At 36.5% G+C, this 24,167-nt stretch overlaps 1 protein-coding gene across 1 annotated transcript in view; it reads right to left on the bottom strand.

Moving 5' to 3' along the window:
• LUZP2 (leucine zipper protein 2) overlaps positions 1 to 24,167 on the bottom strand; it is a gene marked incomplete at both ends in the record, with an annotated part of 198,275 nt that overhangs the window by 114,005 nt on the left and 60,103 nt on the right. The window contains 3 exons of the mRNA XM_080619303.1: positions 1,653 to 1,734; positions 3,561 to 3,631; positions 5,069 to 5,186. Of these exons, the coding sequence (XP_080475429.1) occupies positions 1,653 to 1,734; positions 3,561 to 3,631; positions 5,069 to 5,186 (271 nt within the window). The remainder of the gene's footprint in view (positions 1 to 1,652; positions 1,735 to 3,560; positions 3,632 to 5,068; positions 5,187 to 24,167) is intronic.

Raw genomic sequence — 24,167 nt, 5'->3', positions numbered from 1 at the left:
GCACTGAGGTGTGAACTGAATTTACACAAGGTACTGCTGCTCAAGTTTCAAAAAACCTAATATCACAAAGGACAGAGCCAATAATCCTTTCACTACATCTGAGATTTATCTAACCCACAGTTGAATTAGTCTTGATTATCAAAATCTAATGCAGAGATTAAATAATGTAATAGGTTTTCCACATTTAATTTGTAGGACTAGAATTCACTGTGCTGAGGAAGCTAGTAAGAATGTGACCATGCACCCGAAAAAAAGACAACTTTCAAGCAGCATGTTCTGAGTACTTGCCAGAGATAACTGGGTTCTCATTTTTAATTATTTCACCACTATATATCTTGCCTCAGAATAAAACCATCGTAAAACAGAAAGACCCCAAAATATGCTATCCTTTTCAAGTTCAATACATCATTCAGTTTACTACTTTTCTCCCCTCAAGAGGGTTTTTGTTCTCTAGATAAAATTGCAAGGACCAAAACTCCACTAAGTATATGCTGTGAGGGGGACAAGAACAGGTAAAGCAGTATCAGACTTTTGAGCAACAACAGGGAAAAAAAAATGTTTGCAAAAATCACATTAACTGAAAGAAACCTGCAAAGGAATACGTCAGCTTAAAATCAACATTTTCTAATTCAATCTGTTTCTAATTAGAAGGTAGCATGTAAAACATGCACGCTTGTATCTTGTTCACCAAGGGCATGAAGCCACATACCAATCACATTCATACAAAAGAAGGCATTTGTAAATATTTCCTAAATTCAGTAATAACTTTCAAACGTTTCTCTCCGAGAAACTCTTGTTTTATGAGCCTGGATGACAGTAAAATCTTACTACATAAACCAGTAATTATCTAATATGAAACTCAAACCAGGTCTAGAAATCCTTCTAGAAGATTGTTTTCAAATCCAGAGTAAGAATCACATAAAACTTGAGGTTTGAAGGGACCTCTGAAGATTATCTAGTCAACTTACGCTCAGTGGCATTCATGCTATATAAACACTACTAACCAAGACAGGAAAAATTTCCTTTTTGCATCTTAGAATTAAACAGAAAGCATGATTCTACTTTTTGGTTGGTTGTTTGTTTTTTTTTTTTCCCTGCAATTGCAAAACATGCCTATTTATGCCCCACAACATCACAGCGCAATTCAAAAATCCAACCAATTGTACAATTTATCCAGAAATACAATTTCATTAAAGCCTGAAACTGAATGGGACTTAATAGCTTCCTATAGTGATAATTAGATCTATTATGTTCAAAATCAGACATGCTACTATTTTGTTGCTGAAAATCAGTAGTGATTCCAAAAAAGTCAATGGATGTATGACAGTGTACACTGGTATAGATGAGATACAAGTGTCTATAAAGATAACCTCATCAGGGAAAGGACTTAGACCCAAGTATCCAAGCACGAATCTCCATCAGTATATACATGTACCTAAATTCCACCAAAATTAGTCAATAGGGATCTTGGCGCTTGTGAACATACAAACTTTCTTGAGCTCCTTTTTTCATGAAGCTTAGCATACTAACACATACTTGAAATAAGTTTTTACATGCAAAGTTACTTGAACTAATGGCAAATTCAAGGCAAAATGGTTAAAAAAAAGACAGAAGAAACAAAAATAATGAAAGAGGGACAGGGAATCACTCACGGTAGCCTGCTGCTTTTCTGCTTTCTCAGCTGCCTCATTAAGCTGCTTTTGAAAGGCCTCCTGGAGAGATTTCATTTCTTCCCTAGTTTGTTGAAAACACAGAACACAAACTTCATCTCAAGTGTCCATTAAAAAATAATTCTTCAGTTTCAAAAAAAGACACCTTTCATTATTCAAAGTAACAGACAGATGTACTGTTTCTATGAGTCTTGCTAATAACATCATAATGACCCCATGATCCACAGCGCCAACAGAAGACAAAAATTATCTGTGATGGAAACTGGCCACCTTTTGCATCTACTGAATTGCCTGCTGTGCAAAACATCTGCCAGTGTATCATTTCTAGCAAAAAGGATTAGCATCAAATAAGTGAGGGAAGCGGGCTACTGAAAACACATTGAAATGGAATCATACTATTAACAATAAGAACTAGTTTTTACCTGCTTTAAAATAGTTAAATAAATTATGCTTAGCAACACTAGTACAGAACAGATTTAATGCAAATAGTGATAGAGCAGCATGAAACCAATGCATCATCAGTACAATAGACCTCTTTTATCATACAGGTGCAATCATTCCAAAGTGCTGATAGGGCACAGAAAGAATAACACTTGAGGCACCACAATAAGTGAGTGAAGTTTTACTTGAAACCTAGTAAGTACTGAAGAATTCACACAAAAGTGATAAAAAAAACCCCAAACTAATTTTAAGTCAGCAGAACTATATCTACAAGCTGAGATTCCAGCACTCTAAACTTTACTGTATCATCCATCACTGGAGAGAATAATCAGAGTAGTGCTCACAGACCAAACACAGCTCACATTTGTTCAAACAAAGAAGATCATAAATTTAATATTGGGATATATCTTGAATTTGGCTGAAGTACAATAGGTTTAAGCATAACATTATGTTCACTGTTTTTTACTTACTCCAGATGAAGTACAGCCCGAGGCCTACTGGCAAATAAACTGTGACCCCTCCTTAACAAAATTCTATGAGGGAGATTCCCTGGAACATTTTTAATACCACCTTCTTACACTGAACTTCCACACCTCTCTGGAAGTGAAATCCAGTAAGGCTGTGAAGAGCTGTCAAGCACCCACAGTAGCTCCAAGGCATTTTCTTGGGGTATATTGTAAAAGCCTTTTATTTTGTGAAGGAAGATGAGAGATGCTCAGCATCATTTTTCACCCATCCAGGGTCTATCTCTGAGAACTGCTATGGTGCAAAATACTCAATAGTTGAATCCCTTAGAAGAAAAAGTCAACATGTACTTTTAGGTGGTCTTGGAGAGACTTTAAGGACTGATTTAAGGCAGAGATTGGGAAGAATACTTGCAGTTCGCAAAACTTGCAGACTCAGTTCTCCCACCTGCAAATAAGATCTATTTACTAAACAGTCCCTTAATACTTCTAATAGATTAATCTATTTCATCAGAGCTGCACATCAATCAAACCACTACAAAAATACATTAATGTATGAAGGATGGACAAGGGCAGCTATGATGCTGAGACGTATACCTCTAGCTGCACCCAAGCCATATAATGCATGTTTAAACTGAGCATTAGCTGAAGTTTTGCTTTTATCATTCAATAGATGTGTCTGGAATACCGGAAAGATCCTAGTGATTTCATGACTAACTTGACGGCAAATTCAAAATCCCTTTCTTCAGCAGATATCTCACTATTGCATTTTAATATCTTCTCCTAGCATTAGCCAAATATCAGCAAATACATCATTTGTTTAAATAACTTCCCAAAATAGCATCCCCTCCCTTCACTTTACTGTTATAATCAGCAGACTATGGAATACAGCTTAAAAATTAAAGTAAAAGGAAAGATGACATTTCCTGGTCTGTTGGTTTTCAGTCTGGAAATGGAAAGAGAAGGGTGGAGATAGGGGTCTTACCTTTGCTTTTGGCCCAGTTCCAGAAGTTTCTGCACATCATTTTTGGCTGATGCTTCATCATTTTTCAGTGACTGATAGAAAAGAAACAACTCTATTACCAAAGAGATCTTTAATATTATTCATCTGTGAAATGATCCATTTGGTCCTCTTTCATAAAATGCTCCCAGTGAATTATTGCCACTTGTGAGAAATACAGGAATAGCCTGACTTTTCCTTTACCCTAACTCAAGCACAGCTAACTGCACACAGCTGTTTTTCAAATGTTAAATGTGAGCAAATCAAAGAAGCAGATTTAGAAACAAATGGCAAAGCATTAAAATTATGACAAAGACAAGTGTGTATATACAGAATACTACAGCTCTTTGCCTATATCTGGATCTCTCCAGTGATCAGTCTAAAATATCTTACAGTAGCATTTTTCTAACTACTACATTCAACTGTGCTCCATAGCAAATCCAATTCTAAAATAACTTAGTTACAAGGAGCAGCACATTTATCTAAAAGGAAGAAAACACCTACAATAATAAAGACTGGCAAAGCACTCAGAAAAAAAAAAAAAAAGGGGGGGAGGGGAGAAATAAAAGATTTAAGAACTGACATTCATTAGAACCACAATCTGAAATATAAGACAATATAACATAATTTAGCACAGTAATAATACACAGTACCAGTATTCTTCTGTGAACAGACACAAAGAATCTACTCCTCAGTATTTTTCCCACCTAGCTTACATCCACATGAAGATAAAAGTGCAATTTTAGAAAACCTGTAAAATAGCATGGAAATACAGAGACCAATCTCAAGTGATAACGTGTTTGAATGTTTTCACCAGACCAACAGACTCTATCTGGAAAGACAGGCATGCTCATAAGTGAACATCTGGTGATTTCAGGACCTCAAATCCAGAGCCAGATTTTTAATCTACTTTTCACTCAAAGGACCTGATTTGACTCCAGAGATATTATCAGACTATTGCCCTTTCAGCCTATCCATGATACCAAAAAGTTAAATGCAGAAGTATCTCAGCTCTAGCTGCAGGCTCATCTAGCACAATTTGTCAGCTAAACTTGTAAAGTAATGCCCTGCAGTATATCCAGTCAGTCCGTGTAGATGGCATTTCAGGGAGGTAAAGTGAGCACCTAAACTAGGCTGAACATATGTGATTCATCAGCAAAGATGCAACCTGCAACAGCAAAAGATCATTTATAGTGGCTGCCAGGACAAACAGGTGGTAACTTCACTAAGACGGCTTATTTTTTTACTTCCCTTCCTCTTTTGTCCTGCTATGCTCTATTTGCATATTATTTTTAAGTGGAAAAACAGCCCAATTCATTAGGATTATGTTTTCCATAAAAACATCCAGTTTATGTGAAGTACAACAGCAGCAAAAAAACAATTATTCACATACTAAAAACAAAACCAAAACCACAAAATTTGTTTTAATAAATAGATACCAGTACAAAAAAGCTAAGGAAAGTAATCCTACGGAAGCAGAGACAGAACCTGACCTGGAGGTTTACTTTAATTCCTTCAAGTTCTTTAGATGTCTTCGACAGTTGACGAAGGATATTGCTCCTTTCTTTAAAGACTTCTTTCAGCTGTCTTTCCAGTTCTTCATAGCCCTGTCTAACACAGAAAATAAAAGCATGAGATCTTCTCAAAACATTCCTCAATGCATTTGAAAACAGACTTGGTTCATTCAAATTGAATTAATTCCAACTCACATGATAGATTCCAAATTGGAGTGTATCCCCCTGTTCACCTATATTACAACTTGATTTCTCCTAACATAGATGAATAGATGTTTTACATGTGTTTATTTGCTGCATCTGAGTTTGCAAATTATCAGCCTGAATCACTGCCAATGGTGTATTGTCCAGGATGAACAGGAGACAGAAAGGATGTCTTTAACAAAAGTGATGATATATAGCATAATTTTTTTCTTGTCTGAAAAGATATTCCATGCAAGAAACCAAGCAACACTTGGGAAGTACGAAGGTTTGTGACACCCAGTAATTTGAGGGAAGGATGACTCATATTCATTTTAACTTTGTAATATTTATTACATTTGACAATTTCTCCTCACTTAAACTTCCTTACAGTATAAACTGGAACTGACAAATATGCCAAGAAGACTCAAACCTAATTATTAATTAATGGGTAAGTCAAAACACTCTATTCTTTTCAAAATGGTAATTTTTACATGGAATGCAGCTATACATTATACATTTTTTATGACATCCACAATGAATTAAAAAATCTGTTCTTTCTACAACTGCGTTTTTGTTTATTTTTTTCCTCCTTGCTGTACCTCTGGCTTAAGAGGGAGGAAACAAGAACCTCAACTCTGCAACACATCAGTATTACTCTGTTATCAGAATCAAGACTCTGCAGTTAAACAGGAATCTTAACACTCCTTTAATGAATTTTGAATACACACTTTAGCAAGGAAACTCAGTAAAGCAAATGAAATGTTATCTAGCGTTAGTCCTTTTTTAACAATAGACAGGTCACAGAACATATTTACAAAAAAAGAAAAATATTCTTTATTAAATCATACTTTGGATACCTAGAAGAGATGAAAGTGAATAAAACATCTCTTTCATCAACATAGACTTTAGGCAAAGAATCTTAATATTATATTGGAATTTCAGCAATAATTATATTTGGCTTTGAGAGAATGTTGCAAATTAAAATGAGTTCTTTGAGTTTGCATCGCTAATGAAACACAAAACATCTCAAATTTCTGCTTGCTTCTGCAAAATTCAGCACAACTGTTAAGTCAAGTATTTTATTTCACAGGAGAAGTTTCCTTTTAAAGGAAAGATGAAAACAGGAAAACAGGAGAGACATCTCTCCCCTTCCCAAAAGTAAGTTTTCCCAAGGTGGTTAAATGAAAACTACAGCCTTTCTAATACGTTCCATTGCTGGTAGATAAAAAGCTCAGCTGTCAGTAAAATATTTTAGTCTCTTGGTAAGTATTGCTTTTTCTTTCAATATGTGGATGAACTTCATTTCAAGAAACCATGGCTTCAGACTATTTCAATTATGTTCACCCATTAGAGGAAAGCAAAAACTGCAGGTCTAGTGGGGAACAAGTACCTCTGAGAATGACTGTAAGAACACATGGCACTAAATCAGTGGAAGGAGATAATGCCAGAACTCAGCTATGCTTACCTGTGGTTATCCTTGATCTGGATAACTCATTTTATCAAAAATAAATCGTCTCAAATACAGGTTAGGGAGTTAAAACTCACAATGGGTTTACAGGAAAATCTATAAGTAGAGATTACAAACCTTCCAAAATGTAGCATGATTTACATGGAGGGTTTGGCCCAAATTTTTCTATCAAATTGAATGAAAGAATCTATATAAACTAAATCCAGTTAGTGCTATAATATCTGATAAATATTAGAATTCTGATTGATACAGGCAATGTAAATAAAACATCCTGCATTCATTTTTTTTGTAGAAACACCTGTAGTTTTGGGGGGTTTGTTACCATTCCAGATGGTAACCATGTGTGTTTTAAACCAGGTATGTATCACTGTAACAGAGCTGGCTCACCTCAGCAGTAACAACTTTGTGCATAATCAGCCTGACAAGCTTCAGAGAATACTCCCATTTTCATTTACTGATGAACGGAGGTCAAGGAGGAATTTCCTCTTGCTAAAGTAATCAGGCATATTCAATAAGGTCATCACTTTTACTTCTCTTTAAGAATTGCAAAAAGTTACACTTAATAGTCTCTTTTGCCACTGAAACGTCATGCTTTATTTTCAAGTTAAAACCCGTATTTAAAAAAATCCATACTTGCAAGTAGTAATGCTTTGTTTTAATGATCACTTTAAAGTAACACTCTCCTCCAATTCCAGTTGAGCTCGAGCAGTTAAAGGCCATCTTTCCCAAGCAGCGGACTGTACTGCCCATGAGTATCCAGTTGGCACAGGTTTCATCCTATTGTCTTGTAAATACTAATACATATCAATCTGCATCAATGAGGATATTTCCCAAAGTTCTACATTAAATTAAATATAAACTGTGCATGCACTTATATTTTCCTCCTTATTATCTTTTATAATATACTGGGCAGTGAGGAGACAAAAAGCCAACAACCAACTTACTACTTGAGAGCCACAAACAAATCAAACCCTGAGAACTATTAGAAGGTAACTTAAAAAGGAAAGAAGAATGAAGATAAAAGACATAGCTATCATCTATTAACTATTAGGTCCTCAGTGCTTTTTTAATTCTGGACAATATTATCCCTGATATCAAGCTTTGAAACTTAGCACTGTGTCCAATAACAGTGTTCATGTGTTTGAAGACAGTAAAAGTCCACTCTGCAAGTGCGTAATAACAAACAAACCCTCAGATTAGCCCATATACTTTGGTCACCTCCGTTTCTACATTACAAACTTACATCATTCAGACCAGCAAAAAAAAGTGAAATTTAAGTGGAAAAGGGTAAGTTTGTAAATATGGTTGTCTAATCATGAATCATTTAGATTATTAAGTAACTCTCATATTATCCCACAAATATTAATATATCTTCACTTTTATACTTCCTTAATACTAACAGTATTCTCATGATAGGGTCTAAGGACAGATCTGTGATCCACTGGTTTTCATTTTCTTCCGTTCAAATTCTAAAGGTCCAGATTTTAGTCTCCCAAGTATTTGAAGAGCACTCTTTAAAAGGTTTCATACCCATATATATGTGCAATATAATTGGCATATAAGTATGGATAGGCAGGCCATTCTAGAAGGAAAGTAATTTTTCTGCACCAGCACACCCATATTCTGCAGCTGTGCTACTATATAAAAAGCATGGTATATTTTCTGAAACTAATTTAGGTTAAAATAATATTTCCACCATGACATATTAGTATTTCTTTTATATTTGAAAACACGTCAATTACAAACTATATAATCACATATACAGAATTTTGTCCTGATGAGTATCAGCAAACTCCTCTGAATCTGGCTAACTAAAATTATTTGTCTAATTAAGAAAAAACTGCAAGATGTAAAGCAATTGCACCAGGTATCAACTAGACTTAATCAGCATAATTCCTCCGAAATCACAGAAAAGTTAATCTGTATCTAAGTACCTGTGTGAAGGCACCATATGGATCTTTAAGAAGGATGGCATCATCCCTCACCACGTGGGAGAAAGTAAGAGGAGGAACTTCACTAGGAAAGAAGTGAAATGTTAAACTCTATGACAAGTTATTGGGGGGGGGGGACGGGGGGACGGGGGACGGGGATGACAGTGGATTCTTGCTGCCACAAATAAAAGCTCTAAACTGAACAATTTGCTTACGCTGAACTTGGATGCCAGTTTTGTGCTACAGGTGACTCAGTGCATATGAGGCATCACCACTGTACCACCCTGCCATGAACACCATAAAATCCTGTGACTTTCTGAAAACTTCCAATCCTCAAAAACTGTTGATGGTTCTCTACTCATTTTTCAGTATAATATAAATAATAATACCAACATAAGTTAAAACCCATCCCTAGGAAACCCAGTATGTAATTATAAACAAATCACAGCTGTTCTCTAAATATTGGGTTATGTCAGTTACACCATTCTGCAAAATAAAGTGCCATTATCAGCATATCCACCTAGGATTAAAATGAGTATGTATCATTTTAGCACATGATTGTGCTTTAAAAAATGTTTATTATGAAACAGAGCAATTGAACAATACTCTGCATGTTAAGGTCTCATCTAGTACTCTAATTCCACGTTGTTTCATTTTTACTATCAGGCTGTTGATACAGTATTAGTGTAAATTCCAATATAATTCATTTTCAAGGGAATGATATTCACGTAAAATGTTGAGCTTAGTCAGCTGTTTTGACTATTCTATTATTCTTACTGACACAATTTAATACAGTATAGTAAACATTTAAACATAGTCTAATTTGCAGTATGTAACAGAGACTAATGTCTAGTAACTCCAAAGACTTGCACCCCTGTCCTGGTTTAGCAGTAGCAGTCAGTTTTTCTCCTTAGTAGCTGGTGCAGTGCTGTGGTTTTGACTTTCAGCCTGGGAACAGAGCTGATAAAACTGATGTTTTCATTTGCTGGTCAGAATGTTTACCCTGACCAAGGACTTTGTGAGTCTCATGCTCTGCCAGGGAGGAGGGGAAGCCGGGAGGAAGCAGGGACAGAACACCTGACCCAAACTAGCCAAAGAGGTATTCCATACCACAGCATGTCACACCCAGGATGTAGAACTGAGAGTTCCCAGAAGGGCTAGATCACTGCTGGGTGGGGGCGAGGTATCGGTTGGTGAGGTATTGTATTCTCTTCCCTTGTTATTTCCTTTATCATTATTACTATTAGTGGTAGCAGTAGTGATTTGTGTTATACCTTAGTTATTAAATGGTTCTTATCCTAACCTGTGGGAGTTGCATTCTTTCGATTCTCCTCCCCGTCCCTCCAGGAGCAGGGGGGAAGAAAGGTGGGGGGGGAAGTAGACTGCGTGGTTCTAATTTATGGCCTGGGCTTAAACCACGACAACCCCACAGATCACTCCACCTCAGGCTATTATTTCTCTAAATATTAGAGGCAAAGCTTTTATTCTTCAAAATAAGGATGGAGTTTATTTCTCACTGAATAACATGTACTATGTCAGGCCAAATGAAAATTGATTTTGTTTTCCCACTAGGTTTACAAAGCCTGCCTTTGAAATAAAATTTTTATAAAGATTTCAATTATTTATGGTACATAACTGTCCCTGGCCAAAAAAAGAAAAACAACAAAAACACCCCAAAACAAAAACCAATCCTTAAGTACAAAAGAGAAAACTCAATTACAATCTGCAGTTGTATAAATTTAAATTTAATAAACTAATTTAAATAGATGTCTCTTTCATCAAATCTATTGCCACTTACATTCTTTTAGCCACTCTTTTTACAAAACATTTCTGCTCTAATTGCAATTAGGAAGTTTAGGCAATCTACTGTAAATTTAAAGTAAATTAGGTGAGATGATGAGATGGTCACACGCTCTTGGGTTTGGCTATTTTTTAAAGCAGCAACAGTTAAAAAATCATAGACTATATACATTTTTATGCATCATACATAGAAAATAGAGCTTACAGGTAGACTTGCAATGTGCACGACCCCCTTTAGGTTTCTTTAAAGCAATCCGTGGAATATATTGTTGGTGGTGGATGTGAACACATGAATGTGGTTTACACTCGAGAAAAAGATTCATCACAATTCTAAATCAACATCTGGAAGTTGAAGATAAGAACCTTTAAAACTGTAAAACAAGCAAATGAAATGGAAATAATTTATAATGATAACAGAGCACTGCAATGCTGCTTTTTCTTTCTAAATACAGGCATTTTTTAATCTAGAAATTCAGTAGGAGGAAAGTAATTTATTAATGATCAACAAGCAGAATGATCAGGTTATCTAATTATCAAATATGCAATATACAGTATATATATAATTATAGTGTGTCTGTATATATAGACAGTGTATTATAATAGTGTCACCTACTTTGATCTGGTTTCAGTCAACTCTGAATGAACAATTACATTTGGAAAAAAAACAAAGATTAAGTTGATTATGAGATCAGCTCTTGCTGAAATATAAATGGCATTTACATTATATGTTGTGTATTCGGACATTATCTAAACACTGTGTTTCAGACTGAGGGGGAGGGCAGAGAGGAAGAATAATTAAGAGAAAACTTGGGGATTTAAGGCAAGACAAGGAAAATTTTTCTTTACCTGACCTTCATAAATTGTGCTAAATATTTGGTTGGGATGTTTCATCTCTATCTACTGAGAATAACGTGCGCCCTTGTGGTCCAGGCTTGATTTACAACCACTTCAGATAAAAATCACATTGTCAGTATGCATATGACTACAACAAGTTATGACCACTCAAGGCTTAAGTACCTAACCTACTATATCATTAATAGCCCAAAAAATGGAAGTACTGCTTGTGTATTTTGTTTGGGTTCTAAACAGCTAGCACTAGAGACTCAGCCCTTTGCATCTATTTCATCTTCTTTTTAATGACTCACCATAAATAAACCAAAACAACCTAACCCCTTTTTTGGCAGACTCTTGGCTGTGTAGAATCAATGACTGATCAGGGAAAAGATGCAACTGTCAGTTCCCATCAATAAGTAAAAGAGCAAAAGAAGATTTCTGAAAACTTGCAGCTGGCACAGGCACCTGGCCCCAGGAAACGGAACTGCAGGTTCAATCACTGTGAAGAACGCAATACTGAATATAACGACTCAATGGAAAAAACAGTTTGTATTTATTCACTGAATGCCACAAAAGCCACAAAAGGCCACAAAAGCAAAGAGTTAACATCACAAGGAGGACTGTGCAAAACCCTGTGATTGACCCTACAGAAAAATAACTCCTGCCCCCAGAGAGAGGTGTGTTGAGCATTTTTTCTGCTTCAAGCTATCATTCAGAAGGAACTTCACCTACAGCAATGAATCCTCACTGGATTTATACAGTTGTAATATGGAACAGGTTTCTTCAATAAAGGAAGTTATTAAATTCTTTACAACTATTCAAATACAGACTGCATAAATACAGGCTTGTCCTCTGTATGCAGAGCTGATTTTTCACATCAGTTCTACAGGATTTAGTCTTGAGTCTTTAGTAGGAAATCCATTCACACCAAACCCATTCTTTTTTGATAGCTAACATTACCTTTTTCAGTTCTGACATTCTTCATTATTTATGTCCATAATACTGCCTTTGGTCTGATTTTCTACTGCGCACCTAAAATTTTTGACTATGGCTTCAATATTTTACCCTTAAATATAGAACTAGTTACACCAGTCTCTCAGACAAACAGCAGCGTTTTTTACCAACATCTCTTTCAGTACAGGTTAACATTCCTGTCTCAGCTAGCTGTATAGTTTGATCTCATAGCTCATTTGGAATTTTACCTTTAATTCTGCTCTTTAATAAAAGGAAGACCTCCCAACATCATGCCATCTACAGTAAATTCCACTCTCTGTGTAAGCTGTTCTCTCAGTTGATATAAAATTGAAGTATCTCTACCTTACTGACAAAACTGCCAATGGATATCCTCTGAAAGCCTATTTACTGGTTAATAATCTAGTTCAGTAAAGTTCACTGATCAGCTATCATCAAGCTTTAGAAACAGAACCTGTGAAAACATTTATCTTTTTTTTTTAACCCAGAGGCAACAAAATATTAGTCCCAGATCATTTGATTCTGTACACATAACCATGCACACACACTATGTACATATATAAACATGCACACAAATGAGATGTATAAACCTAGCACAAAACCATTTCTAGATGAGACAAGCCGCAGGAGTATTCTTTTTAAATTCAAGCTGGTATTCTATAACTGTGCTAAGAACATGCATACTAGGATCAGCTGCCCATGGCAGGAAGGTTGGAACTAGATGATCTTAAGGTCCTTTCCAACCCAAACCATTTTATGATTCAATCTATGATGCAGATTTCCCACGTCCACTCAACTTTTCTAGTGGCTGTGGAAGGGCAAACAACACAGTATAAGGTCAGCTAGTTAAATTACTTTACCCTACTCTATTTATAAACATAAATGTGTCCTAATGATAAGCTAGCCACTTTGTGTTATGTGGCACATATTTCCTTATATTTTGTGATATATATGAAGGAGAGGAACAACCACTTCAGGCAGGAGACACAGTGACTGTAGCACAGCTACTGATTGGGCAGAGAAGTGATTTAGAGCAGCTCTGGAGAGAAGGACCTGGGAGTGTTGGGTGATGAGAAGCAACTCATGACCCAGCACTGTGTGCTTGAAGCACAGAAACTCCCCATGCAGAAAGCCCCCATGTGCTGGGCTGCACCCCCAGCAGCATGAGCAGCAGGTCAAGGGAGGGGATTCTCCCCCTCTACTGTGGGGGATTCTCTTCCCCTCTACAGGGAAACCCCCCTGCAGTCCTGCATCATGCTCTGAGGGAAACAACCAAGAGGGACATGGAGCTGTTGGAGTGAGTCCAGAGGAAGCCACGAGGATAATCAGGGGGCTGGAGCATCTCATGTACAAAGAAAAGCTGAGAAAGTTGAGGCTGTTCAACCTAGGGAAGAGAAGGCTGTGTGGAGGCCTCATAGCAGCCTTCCAGTATCTGAAGGGGGCCTACAGGGATGCTGGAGAAGGACTCTTCATCAGGGACTGTAGCAATAGGACAAGGGATAACTGGTTAAAACTGAAAAAGGGGAGATTCAGGTTGGATATAAGGAAGAAGCTCTTCCCCATGAGGGTGGTGAGGCACTGGCACAGGCTGCCCAAGGAAGTTGCGAATGCTCCATCCCTGGCAGTGTTCAAGGTCAGGTTGGAGGGGCTTGGCGCAACCTGGTCTAGTGAAAAGTGTCCCTGCCTGAGGCAGGGTGTTGGATGTGAATGATCTTAATGTCCTTTCCAACCCAAACTGTTCTATGAATCTATGACTCAGGAATGAACCCCTCCGCAGAAAGATTTCTCTCTCCTGCTGACTGCAAAGGAAGCTTAGCGATAAGCACCATCAGGGTAATGTTTGCTGTAAAAGACTGAAGACAAACCAAAGCTGCTGAATAGAACTGAATTCAGCCACAACAGCAGTAGTTGCAGAAATAGCCAGATCGCAGCAGTAAACCAACACAACTGTACCCACCACCAAAGCCTAGTGACTTGCTTGAAAGGCAACATAACTTTAGTTACAGATTACCAAAATGCTCATGCCGGTTAAGAATTTAGGGAAGATGTATCTGCACCTCTATTTCTAGTCCATCTCTTTCATATTTGAGATAGCAGGTATTAACAACTGGGTTACTACCAACAGAGATATGTGTTAAGTGTTGGGAGAAAGAAACACCCTTGCTATTTATAGTCTCACTATTACAAAATTTATTAGGTTTGTTCAGTAGTAACTTCCCATTTTCCGAAATTATTTGATTTTTCAATTTACCAGTTTCCAAATATTTGAAATTGCTGTTGCATGTGTCTTTTTAAAAAGTGAAGAAAACAGCCTGTTCAGTAGAATTCTTCCTCTTGTCTCTCACATGCTCTGGTGCTAATGTGATTCACCCTAGATCATTAGAAAAACCAAGCATTAATGTTTTGCAACTGAAGAAATTAAAAAAACCCTCCATTTGACTAAAATTGTTACAGGCATTCTTACAGAAATTTAGAAATTAAAGAAGGAAAAGTTTATTGAAGAAATACTCTATCATCTTCTGCTGAGACCCTACTCTTCTCTGTTGTACAGTTAATAAAATTTCAGCCCTTTCAATTTCAAAATGGCTCAAAAACTTGGAACTTCTACCAAACCTAGAATATTTTAATAATAATGATAATGATAATAATAATAAAAGCTTCCTGACTTTCAGCCTGTATTTTTCTTTTTTTCCCCTGAATCATGGAAACCCTAGCCAACAAATCTGTCGCACCTAAGTTTACTGTCTCCTTTTTCTCCCTCATGGGGCTATAAATTAAAACTATGCTAGGCACATAAAGGACAATCTCATGGTTGCAAATACATAAAATATAATAAATTTATTTTCTTATTGTGGTTTGTAGGCAAGTCACATGGCTAGTTCAAAACTTACTTAGATTTTTGTTTATGCATTTTGACATCTGAGAATAAGGAGTATCACAAGTATGAGAGTCTTATTTGCTACTGAATGTGGCTGACCTGGAACGACTGAGTGCATTCCGTTCTAATCAGAGAATGACAGTTCCGCATATTGTTTGCTTTGAAGGTGACTATTTCTTCATCTTGATTCCATTTTTCAAATCAATTGGGACATCTCACTCTAAAATAGTACTTCAACATGTCAATAGATCACCAAGCCAAACCATTATTTCCACAAGCGATTAATTACATATTGATTATACAATTCCCAAAAGAGGGATGTAAAGTATGCTACAATGTAGCTTTCCCACAACTTATTGGCAAATAATTTTTTTTTTTTTTTTTTAAATGCATCATAGCACATCACTGAGCCCCAGCTCTTTAGAGAACAGTCTCTCATTACCCTACCATCAGCCCTGTGTTATATTGTCTTCTGACTACCTTAGAGTCAGAGCAGGCACATGTCTGTCTGGAAAAGACAATATCAATAACCTGATAAAACCAACTTCTTTCTGTATAGAAATTGTTAGAAAAGCCACATAATGTGGGAAATATAGAAAAGTTCATGTCATGGCTCCCAGACATCAGTAAAAAATTTGTCATCAGTTTTAGGTGACTCTTCTGACAACACATCCTTGGTCTTAAAATATAAAAGCCTCATCCAAGGGAACATCAGAATCTGTCCTGGACTTTTGGTAAATTTTTCAGTACCGTCTGAGGGTAAGCTGGCCAGCAGTAAACCTCCTGTGCTTCATTTTTTAATCCATCTGCTAGTGAATTATGCAAAAGAAAAAGCTTGCAAATCCCTTCAGTAGAAGATGACTTTTTAAAGGAAACACAGTAGGAATATTCTGTTCTATCTAGCAGCAGGAGCTCTAGATACTTGTTTTACTCAAACTGGCACAAAATTAGGAAAATGAAAACCAAACCTCCTTATAATGCAAGCCACCCACTCAGCAATTCTTTCAGCAGGTCTGTCCTTGTGCCTGCTCTTCACCCCTTTATTGTGGCATTACAATAATAAGCAGCATAGATAGAAACAATCCTGTAGTTCATTTTCTGCTAGAAAGGATAACTTTGAACAATTTACCATTAAATCTGTCTTTATAGTATCAAACCACTTTCAGCTTTGTTCACTCCGCTGTGAACACAGATTATCTCAAGATACCATTATCCTGTGCTTGTACAAAAATCAGGACCATGCATGCTGCAATTAATTTCTTCAGGATCCTTAATATATTCCAAAACACCTGAAATAATTCTTGTTACTTTTAAGCACAACAGTGATGCTGTTCCACTGACACATTCAGGATGTTTTTTCACATATGTTTATATAACTTACAAAAAATTTTCTCCATATCTTGAACTTTGTCCTCACTACATTTCAAATACTTGCTTACAATACTCATAAAGTCTTGTTATGTATAAGTGCTGTTGTGGATAAAAATCCATGTTCTCATAACCTGTACTTCACTGGAGGCCCCTAACCTAACGAAGAACAATTTGATTTGTTTTTCTTGCTACACTATTAGTAATTTCTCTTTTGTACAGATGTACTATATTTCTACTTTAATTACAATGCTCCAAAATGCATTGCTTTTTAGGGTCATACACTGACCAATCAGCCAAAACTGTTACCTTGACTATAGCCATAATGTCACTTCATTTCTATATCTCAATGTGATACGACTACCAGGTAAAAAAGAAAATAAAAAGAAAATACAGGCTAGCTGAAATGAAAAATATAACTGTATCTGGTAAGGATCAAGGTACAGTCCCAGGAGAAAAGGTGGACTGTAGAAAGACAGAAACAGGACAAAAGTCATCAAGTGGAAAAGAAGATATAGAAGCAGCAGAAAATAAATACGAAGTTCTGAAGAGCCACCTGAAATCTGCATCAGAGTCAGAAATATCTGAAAAGCTCAAAAGAAACTGGCAAGTCCAGGGTAAGCAATGAAGGGAGCTAAATAAAGATCTTGCAGTCTGCTGCTGTGTTTCTGAGTCCTTAACAACAAAATACTGCTCTCAGCATAATTTACATCAGTGGAATTTGGAGTAACAAAATGTAAACCAGCTAGTGAACACAAATTATGAGGAACAGACACAAGTGCCTGGGCAGCCAGAGAACTGGCAGTTCAAAAATATATTAACATCCGAAAAATGAAATAGAAATGCTGAAAACTAAAAACAACAACAAAGAAATCGGGTAGATTTTAAAGACCAGGAAATGAAAAACAAAAGAAAGGATCATAAAAAGAAAATTATTTTTCTAACATTTATAAAAATATTGCAAATTTCTTTAAGTGATAGAGTCCTTTCCAATTCAACCACAGAAAATGATCCAGAAAACACTGCAGCATCTCACAGCATCTATCTACTCTGTGGCTCTCCTTTCAACAGATGACATACAGAGCTATGTATATTATTTCAACACTTCTCTATCCTGTGAAATGCTTCATTTCCCTGAAAAATGTACTGAGACTCCAAGTTTAACTAAAAATAAGTGATACATAGTAAGTTAAGTAACAGCTTCTATTCCCACTGGACCAATATCTACAACCATTTTGATTTTTCTCTTTATAAAGTCTGCATGGAGTTAGTCTTCATACAATTAAGCTTAATAAAATATAATTGTCCAATAAAAAGTGCCCATGGTATTTACAGATTGACAATTCATCAGCAATCTACCTGAATAAACAGAATAATGTGTGAATGGATAGACACCAATGGATAACATGACAGAATAGAAGACACACTTTACTATTTTCTATTAGGTTTATCTATATAATATTTTTTTCTAAGACAAACCTGTATTTCCAAAAACCTGGACAGAAATTTTGATTATTTGTAACAAAAATTCTAGATTAGTGGGAATTACATTTACTAATCACCATGTTGTCCATCCATTCTGAAACTTATCTTACTAGCATGAAGGACTTTGGTGAGATTTGGATCCATTCTGAACGAAATATTTGGTGGTTTTGACTTAACATTTCTACTTCAGAAAACACTTAAGGTCTCTGACAAAGCAGTCAGTCAATTTGCTTCCATCTTTCCATCAGTGTTCCCACTGTTTTCTTTTCCACTGCCTAAAGCAGTTCTGTTTGAATCCTCCTGTTCGCCAAGGCTTGCCACACTCAAGTTACACAACTCTCGATCAAGGTCACAATGCTCCTGTGACCAGAAGGAAGGAAAAACTAAAAGACAAGCTACAGGTGTATGCCACAGTTTCAACTGGAGATTCATTCCTCTGGTGGTTTAAGCCTAGTCAGCCACACAGCTCACTCGCTCCCCTCCCTGCCCCTTCCTCCCTCCGCTCCCATAGGGATGGGGAGGAGAATGGAAAGAATGTAACTCCCACGGATTGAGATAAAAACAGCCCAGTAACTAAGGTATAACACAAACCACTGCTGCTACCACCAATAATAATAATGATAAGGGAAATAACAAGGGAAGAGAATACGATACCACCTGCCAACCAATACCCAGCCCGACAGAGCACTGATTTAGCCCTTCCGGGTAACTGCCCCCAGTTTATATAGTGGGCATGAAGTGCTGTGGTATGGAATACCCTTTTGGTTAGTTTGGGTCAGGTGTCCTGTCTCTGCTTCCTCCTGACTTCCCCTCCTCCCTGGCAGAGCATGAGACTCAAAAAGTCCTTGGTCAGAGTAAACATTACTAAGCAGCAACTATAAACATCGGTGTTATCAGTGCTGTTCCCAGGCTGAAAGTCAAAAACACAGCACTGCACCAGCTACTAAGAAGGAGAAAAATGACTGCTACTGCTGAACCCAGCCCAATTCCACAGCAGCTTCATCCTTAAGTGACTCTGAACATGAAAAAAATATCACTAACTTCACAACTTTTCCCTCTGCTTTTTATAGACTCTGGGCGCTACAGATATCTGAGAGGTTTTTGAAAGGTCACATCATAATTTATAATACAAAGCATTATCAGGCTTAAATATAAATTTTTCTAACCCTTCCTACAAAAATCTTTTTTAATTCATTAAAAATACTTATTTTTCTGAATGCATCATAATAAGCATTACATGGGGAGGGAAGAAACAACTAAATTTACCAAATACAGGATGTGCAAATGAAGTGCTACAGAACAATGTTCTTATCAAGTTTTGAGCAAATTTATGTTTGCTGTTGAGAAAATCCTTCTGAATTGCTGAAATGCAACTATGTTAATAAGCAGATATAAAAAGCAAATGCTGCAAACAAATGCCCAGCTCACTTCCTGCGGATTTTCCTTTTCTCAGACACTAACTCTTCCCGATGCATCTGCCCCCATCAGCAGCCAGCACCTGCTATGTCTTCCAGATGGAACAAAATGCAACTTCACTGCTGAGTTTTTATTTTTATCAGGTTCCCAGTGATACAAATACTTCTCCAGCTTCATCAAGAATTACGTGTACTAAACCAGCACAGAGAGCAACTGACACAGAGCAGCTCTGCCCACACATTTATTTTTTCCCTCTCATTTCATATCTGTTTTGAATGACATCTCCATTGCAGATTCAAAGGAAGAAAATGCTACATGGCTAACTCTTTTTCATCAATACACTTTGTGAGATCAAAAGTTTCTTTTTGAGAATGGTACATGAACATGGCTGATATTTGCCATATATGCAGACCAAGGTTCGATATATTTGTATCAGTTCTTTCCTGAAAAAGAGCAGCTTCCTTCACTTTGTATTCAGCCCATTTTTACTAGATCAGAACTGAAGTATAACTTCATGAACTTATCTATATTTTTAATATTTCTCAGCATGACTGTCACATAGTTCTATAAGTTTTGCATTGTCTTTTGTAATCCTCATGCAAGTGATCTCCAAATCAATCCTATCAAAATTGGAAAGAACAGGCTGCAGCACTGTTGAATTTACATGTTACATGTAGCTACTGTAATATGTAAATTCATAGTAGAGAGATTTCCCAGGTTATCAGCATACTATTACAGGCATGCTGTCCAAATACAGATGTTACTGCAGGATTTACATTTTCCTAACTGCTCAAAATATCAGATTTCTTCATTCAGATGATTATTTGTTTCTTATATAAAAGCAATATATAATTAAAAAGTAACGAGTTACATTCAAAAGATGTTCAGGAATTTAATTAAAATTTGAACAACTCTATGCTAATTCCCCACCACAAAAAAAAAAAAAAAATCAAGATCACAGAAATATCTAGGCTAGCTAAGCTGCACGTATTCCCATCTCTGAAAACTGTGCTCCTCTGCAGTAAGTATGTAAAAATGTTAAGAAAAAAAAAAAGGCAATGCCAAACTTCACTTAAATATCTCTCTTCAGTTAAGTAGCTTATTTAAATAACCTACATCAGTTAGTCTGAACCTATATTCAAATTCGGCTGATAATGGCTTGGTCTTGAGGGAACTAAAAATGTTAATTGCTTCTCTGGAAGCACTGAGATCTTCAAATAACTATTACCCAGCCTCAGATAGTGCAGACAGAGTCCTGGGGAAGATTCTATCCCCCAGTAGTATAAGTCCTTGGTATGAAAAACCTTTCCTGCTGCACTTGGAAGTGCCACTGAAAAGCAGCCTGACTGTGAGAAATTATCCAATCTTTAGCAGAGTTTAGTTACAAATTCCCACAATCAAAGTGAACAGTGGTCAGTCTTACAGAAGGCTGTAAAGGAGACACTTTTATTTACCACTATGCATTTCAAGAAAGTTAGAAAGTGAGTATAACCTGTATAACCCACTAGCAACTTAAAGGGCTTATTGATTTAGCTTGTACCTGAACTGTAGAACGGTTTTCTCAAGGGGAATTACAATGAGATCACTTATCAAGGGCAAGTCCACTCTTTTCGAGAGTGATGGTATTTTGCCTTGTAGTACATATAACCAAACAGCTAAGTAAAGCAAATACACATGAAGGGGTTTAATGCTAGAAAATTATAGTATTATTAGATATGAGAAAGGACTAGTTGCTTACAGAGTGAAAGTTGTATTTAACGTAGCCATTTTATGATTTGTGCTGACTACAAAATCTGGGGTATTGACTTCCTGATAATTCTGTCATCACTTGCTCCAAGCCAAAATACAAGGTATTTTCCTCTATATTTCTTTTTCTTGGGGACCATACTGAAAACACTTGAAATGCTACAAAACCCATGCTTTTTTAGTTATTCATTATCATGGGAAGAATCTTGTATTTAATTCATTAACTTCAGAGAAGCAGAGGTGATGTAAAGCCTTGATGATCTATTTACACACTCCCAGGTGGGAGAATTTAGGAAAAAAATGCTTGCACACACAAAATAGGCATTCCTACATAGCTCAGAAATCAAAAGTGCTATTTGTGACAAAAGACTTGGATAGTCACACTCCAAACTCCCATGCTGCACACATCCATTTACACCACAAGCAACACCCAACACGCATGCAGAAATGCTGGAGTTAGGAGGTTTGAGCTCTAAAGCATTACTAAGATCAAGACCTGAAGAGTTTATTTCTTACAGGTTTGCTCAAAGCCCATCTTTCACCTGTATCTTCTGTTGCAAGACTTGGCTGACACCCACATTCTCCAGGAAGTAATCATCATGCTTGTCTGTAAGACTTTATTTATGGCGTGCAGTTCAATTACTAAGACTGTTATTAAGATCAAATAACTGACACACAGCAGTAGCAAAAAGAGGTGCCAGATCATGTCAGACCAGCAAGAACAGAGATTGTTCTTATTTACATACAATATATTATATTATATTATATTATATTATATTATATTATATATTATAATATATAATTATATAATATATAATTATATATAATAATATATATTATATTATATATATTATAATATAATATATTACATATTACATTATATAATATAATATATTATATTACATATAATTTACATACAATACATCCTTATATGTCAGGTTATCATAGACTATGAAAACGTGAAAATAGAAAAGCGAGTTGCATCACATTAATTACAGCAGAGAGGCCAACTTAACTATTACATCAACAGAGTGAGTGGTTGACATTGACCTCAGTGGAAGCTACATCAGGAACCATATAATGATCTATGTCTTTCTTTTTGGATGAATACTCACTTGTCAGTAATTTGTGTTCACTTAATATTAAAAGTGGTTACTAATTAATAGCAAAATTCAGGCTTTAAAGTCAAAGTTGGTTTGGCACCACACCCTGATAATAAGTATTTTGTGGCACCACATGAAACTCTGATATGAGTCAAAATCTTCCATTCTCATAGGAAAACCCCCAAACAATTCAATGCATTAAGAGCAATGGGATTCTAAACATTTGATGGAGTTCTATAGAAATTGTACTAGGTACAAATCCCTGTATTTTTCCAGTAACACAATCTCCAATAACAAAATCAGACAAACTGAATTGTACCTACACATCTCATAGAAAGGACAGTACCTTTGGAAATCTACTTCAGTTAAACGGATCCAAATGTTTGGTAGCGTAACATTTACTGTTTAAGTTATAAAAGCTTGTATCAAACTCATCAACTCATTAAACAACTCTGCGCTTGCTGTTTAACTTATCTTTTATTTCTAGTATAAACAAAAAGTTGGCATTTTTGATTTTACAATTTCTTTTTGATCAATTTTATAAAGAGAAGGGGAGAAAACAGAAATAATTTTAGTATTCATTCACTCTTTTTCCTCCAGGGTGCTTGGTGACATGAAATAGTCATGAGAAGTGTGCCACAGGTCTGATGTTATGAACTCAAAATATGACATCATTTCAATTGCTTTCCTTGCACAGCCTACTAAACTAATGCGTTTTGGCCTAAAATACAATGTCCTTTCTTAAAGGGACAGCTATTAAGTACTAACTATTTGTATCCGAAGTAGTCTTATTGTTACTAACACAACTCTATCATTAGAGCTGCATGTGCATGAACAAACCTGATGCAACATCGCGTTGTGTTGGATCACCACAAATTTTCCAAAGGGAACTACATGCTGCATTCACTAAGATCATCTCTGAAGGTACCCATATTTTAAGTTCAAGCTGGAAAAGTATGAAAGAAGGGAGAGCACAATACTAAATGACACAGTATGAGTAATTTCCAGATTATTTTAATTTGATCTGATTCATTAAATAGCTCTTGCTGAAAGGAAAAGGTAGTAAAGAAGCTACAAAAGCAAACAAGAGCTATATATATGAGCTATATCACTCATATTCAATGGCCCAGTTACGAGTACGTAGAAGATTTAAATTGGTATTTTCAACTACTTGAGCTATCATCTCTGACGATCATGTAAAGCAACCAGATTTTAAAGCACTCACAGGTAACACTGCAGTTCTTACTGATGTTGTTCACAATTAATAGAGTCACGGTAGTGAAAGTACAAAAATCCCATCTCTCATGTGAGTGACTCTTACCAGAAGAAAAAATAGAATGATTCTCAATATATTAGTCTATTTCATACAAAGTAAAACAGCTATAAATAAATGGGTTTGATATTTCACATTTTCACCTTTCAAAGTTGTCGTGGTTTAAGCCCAGGCCATAAATCAGAACCACGAAGTCCACTTCCCCCCCCCCACCTTTCTTCCCTCCGCTCCTGGAGGGACGGGGAGGAGAATCAAAAGAATGCAGCTCCCACGGGTTGAGATAAGAACAGTTTAATAACTAAGGTATAACAGAAATCACTACTGCTACCACTAATAGTAATAATGATAAAGGAAATAACAAGCAAGAGAATACAACCGCTCACCAACCGGTACCTCACCCCCACCCTGCCATCATCCAGCCCTTCCGGGCCACTCTCTGTTCTACCTCCTGGGCATGACGTGCTGTGGTATGGAATACCTCTTTGGCTAGTTTGGGTCAGGCGTCCTGTCCCTGCTTCCTCCTGGCTTCTCCTCCTCCCTGGCAGAGCATGAGACTCACAAAGTCCTTGGTCAGGGTAAACATTCTGACCCACAACTGAAAACATCGGCTTTATCAGTATT

The sequence above is a fragment of the Psittacula echo genome, assembly GCF_963264785.1.
Source record: "Psittacula echo genome assembly, chromosome: 5".
NCBI lineage: Eukaryota > Metazoa > Chordata > Aves > Psittaciformes > Psittacidae > Psittacula > Psittacula echo.
Note: the sequence above shows the minus strand (reverse complement) of the source record. Positions and strands in the feature narration are given on the sequence as shown.